Genomic DNA, 4010 nt, shown 5'->3' on the forward strand with positions numbered 1-4010 from the left:
GGAATCATTTATCCATCTGCAGTGCCGGCCCTCGGCTGTGTACTTTATCCTGTGGCTAACTGCATCTCAGTGAGCCTTTTGCTGTGATAAAATGGTTCATAACTGTGCAGATAATTCATTTCAAATGTCCCCCAAAATTGCCACCCTGGAATGTATGATCACTCAAGATGAATGACACTGCAAAGGCACCACTTTGCCAGGTAAGCAGCCTCTAATTGTAGATTGAACCAGAGTGAGAAAAGAGGGGGAAAAAATCATTGTCTGTCTTTCTTTGTATCCCAGGTTAATTAAAGAACATTTGCTGAATTTTAATTAAAAGGTGAAATATAGTCGATTGGTCCAGTAACTTTCAAATGCCTTTATGAAAAACCCCTTTTACAGCCAGTGAGAGCACAGGAGAGCCTTTATCTTGTACACAATACTTTATCAAAGAATCACATATAAAAACACTTCTTTCCAGAGAAAGCTTTTAACTGTTTGATTCTCTCATTGGTTGCTCCCTCTAAATCGGACACGTTGAAGCCCTCGACTACAAGGAACGTTCGAGGAACAGAAAATGCACACCACACCACACAGACCCTTAAATTTAAGATTAGAATGCAACACACACAATTCAAAAATATATTCCTCTAATCTTGCAATAGTTGCAATAGGTTGTTTTTCTTTTTTCTTTCAGTTGTACAATTAGAAAAAATACACAGGTAACTGGATTTACTGGAGGAAACGCTTGAACAAAGTCACAAATAATACTGTATTTTGCACCAATGACAGCTTTGGATCCGACGCTCTATCATCACTAAGTGTCTGCAGTGTTCTCTGTGCCATGAAGCATCAGAGGAGATGTTGATCTCCCGTGTGTTCACATGAGTGTTCGCATGCCCTATAAGGTGTGGAACACTGTGCCCCGCCAGCGTCCCGAGGGTCATATACGCTTGTATTGACATCTCCAGGGTTCGCCCCGCTGTTTTGTCATGTGTGTTCGCAAGTAGTCACCTCGGGGAGGGGTGTCTGGTCCTGCATTACCACTTGAGGAGGGGTGGGGGCAGGGCGAGCGTGGGCCACTGAGTTTTTCTGCAGCTCGACCCCGAAGGCGGGAGGAGCGTTCTGCAACTGTCTCCTGTACTGCACAAAGCTGCAGGTCTTTAGGATGATGGCCAAGATGTTCTTTCCTATTAGGATCCCAGATACCCTGGCGTCCCTGTACAAAAGCATGTTCCCCCCGCGGATGAACAGAGTGATGATGTTAATGGTCACAAAGCTGAGGATGGGGTACAGGAGCATCTTGTGGGGGACAATGTTGATGCCCTGCATGCTGATCTCGCTCAAGGACACGCAGGGCAGCACGAGCAGGAGGATGTAGCAGTAGAAGAACATCAGGCCCTCGGCCCACAGAGGAAGCCCTTTCTTTTGTGGCTCCCACAGGTTGGCTTGGATGTCCAGTATGTCCAGCAAGTCCACCACCACCCAGAAGAGGCGGTTACGGATCTCCTCGCGCTTCTTGAAGGCTCGAACATACTCCATGTGGTCGATAGCGACCAGCACCACAAACAGCACTGGGATGCAAATAGACAGCAGCAAGGTCAAGGCTTTCCTCGCGAGAGCGTCCAAGCTCTTCCTGTCTGCTTTGTAGTTTTGATACACAAAGTAGACCTTGATCTCCAGCACGAAGATGTAAAGAAACCAGAGAATCATGGCGTAGCCTCGCTTCGCTGTGCGCACCTCGGCGCCCACCCACACTGCCACGTAACGCAAGACAATTAAGAAGCAGATGTCTCCCACCATCACCATGATGCAGATGCCGATCTTGCGGGGGCCGTGATTCTGCTCCACCAGGTAGGCATCAATCAGCGCCATGCTGCTCATGATCAGAATGGTGGACAAGCACACGTGGGGTTTGTTGGTGGGAGGCGGGGGTACCATCCTGTCTGAGAGGAAGAGGAGGAGGAGTGTCGTTGAAGAGGGAGTGCAGAGGGTCCTCAGTTGTCCAGTGAGAGGCAGATCAGATAGCGCTGCTAGACAGCGGTGTTCCCCTCCATTGCTTCTTTCTTGGCCACAATCCAGGATGCATTAATAGGATTCACACAGATCACTTCAATCAATCTCCGCCTGTGCCCAAGCCACCTGCCGGGTAGACAGCACCCCTCATTTAGTAAATTGTGTTAATTGGTAAATGGTCTGTAAACATACAGCTTCACTTGTCTGTGAATTAATATCTCAGGATGTGCCTACCTTTTTACGCTCTGATAATTATTCAGGGAACACAACAGTTTAATCAGCGAGTTGCAGTTACTCTTACTAAAAGAGAAAAGCTGCTGCGATGTGCTCTCGTTACAGATTCACTCTCGACACCCTTGTTTTCATGCAAGCTTAAGCTGGAGAGATAAAAATCCAGCTGAATACTCACTTGTGTCCCTCTTTGTACTTTATCCTAATGACTGGCAGCGAGCGATCATCCATGAGACTGCACTGGGAGATCACAAAGCCCATCTGTAATCCACAGGGGAAGAGAGGAGAAAAGGCAAGGGATCCTCTCCTTCTCTGACAGCCATAAATCCACCAATCATGGATAGGTTTCTGTCGCTCTTTCCTTCTTTCTTTCTTCAGGTGAAAGAAAAATCCCCAAATCCTGCCGTCATAATCCACTTACCAATCAGACCGAATCAGGAATAGACATCTTGATGGTCACAAAGACAGCTCTCGATTTCTGCCTCTAAGAATAGAGGTTGTTTAGTTGTTGTGCTTAGACGGAGGCTTTAAAATGCCCCAACTTCAAAAAAGAAAAAAACAGGGTGGTGGTGACAAAGTTGATTAAAAATACAAAACCTCAGCAGTAAGTCCTGCTTCAAAGACAATTTCCTCTCCAGAAGTTTTCTCCTTCATCATCCACCATCCCTGGCCGAAGAAGATGAAAGGTTTTGTGTTGCTTTCCTGTGCAAGTATGTGCGTTTCACAAGAAGAAGGATTTTTGTGGCTCTTTTGAAAGCACCGCGAGCGTCCCTTTTCGCTCACACTCACTGTTTGCATGTGCGCGCGCGTGTGTGGGAGAGAGAGTGTGTCTGCGCGCAGGTTTCAGCTGTCTCCACGCTTCGTTGTCGCTGTAAAATGCTGCCCCCCTGGCGAGATCCTGGCTGCTGCACCGCTTTCTGTCTCCCGCTCAAGCAGTTTTTTTGTTGTTGTTTCTTTCTTGCCAGGGACACCAGGATCAACAGCGCCGGTGGATTCCCCTGTGTCCACTTGGCGTGCTCTGCCAACACCACCAGCACTGTTATACTCCAACGCCGCTGCTTGTCTCTGCCCGTCAGTCTCTGTGCGCTCTTCAGCCCTCTCCGAAGTCAGAGAGATGCTCCTCTGGTGCGTTGAGACACACTCCTGAGATTTTTTTCCCCCCTTTCTCTCCGTGTGTCTCTCTCACAGCTACGCTCCTTCTCCCTGTTCTGCCCAAGTAAAGGCACTTGCTGTGTGGAGGTGACGCTCAGCAGACCACAGCTGCAGAGAGGAGAGAGAAAAGAGGTAGAGAGAGCGAGAGAGAGAGAGACAGAACACTTTTCCAGGGGGTGGAGAAAAGCAGGGTGGGAAAGGGGTTGGGGAGGGAGCCAGCGTTCTGCAGCTTAGCTGAATGCACAACTTCTCTCTCTTCCTCTCATCCTGTTTTCCATTGCCTTTCTTTTTCTTTACCTCTCTCACTTCCCTTTCTGCTTTTCACATTGTGTCTTGCACTGATATCCTATTTTCTCGGGCTGTTTTCTGTTTTGGCTCCGAGAAAAAGCCGCCGGTCTCCGTCTTCTTTAAAAAGCCCATTATGGCGCCGTGCAGTTCTACCTCTCCCAAGTTCGAGGTGAATGGAGATGAAAAGTGATCCGGAGAGGAGAGGGGGGGGAGATGCTCTCCAGTATGGGATGTAGAAAGCCAGCTTCCCAGGAGGATGTGTGTCTGCAGTCATCTGGGGAGACATGGGGAGGTTAGGGTGGGGGTAGGAGGGGGATTGAAGAGAGGAAGATGGGGGTATTGGG

General features: G+C 48.6%; 1 protein-coding gene across 1 annotated transcript; it reads right to left on the bottom strand.

The window, feature by feature from the left end:
• Window positions 1-414: 414 nt before the first annotated feature.
• On the bottom strand, window positions 415-3481 carry LOC102796429 (transmembrane protein 121). Its single transcript, XM_006807680.3, has 2 exons — window positions 2405-3481; window positions 415-2121 (listed from the first exon to the last, which is right to left on the bottom strand). Exon 2 carries the CDS (start codon window positions 1918-1920, stop codon window positions 970-972), a length of 951 nt encoding a protein of 316 aa, XP_006807743.1. The 5' UTR covers window positions 1921-2121; window positions 2405-3481; the 3' UTR covers window positions 415-969.
• Window positions 3482-4010: the final 529 nt, after the last annotated feature.

This window comes from Neolamprologus brichardi, chromosome 13, assembly GCF_056152115.1.
Source record: "Neolamprologus brichardi isolate AB-2024 chromosome 13, ASM5615211v1, whole genome shotgun sequence".
NCBI lineage: Eukaryota > Metazoa > Chordata > Actinopteri > Cichliformes > Cichlidae > Neolamprologus > Neolamprologus brichardi.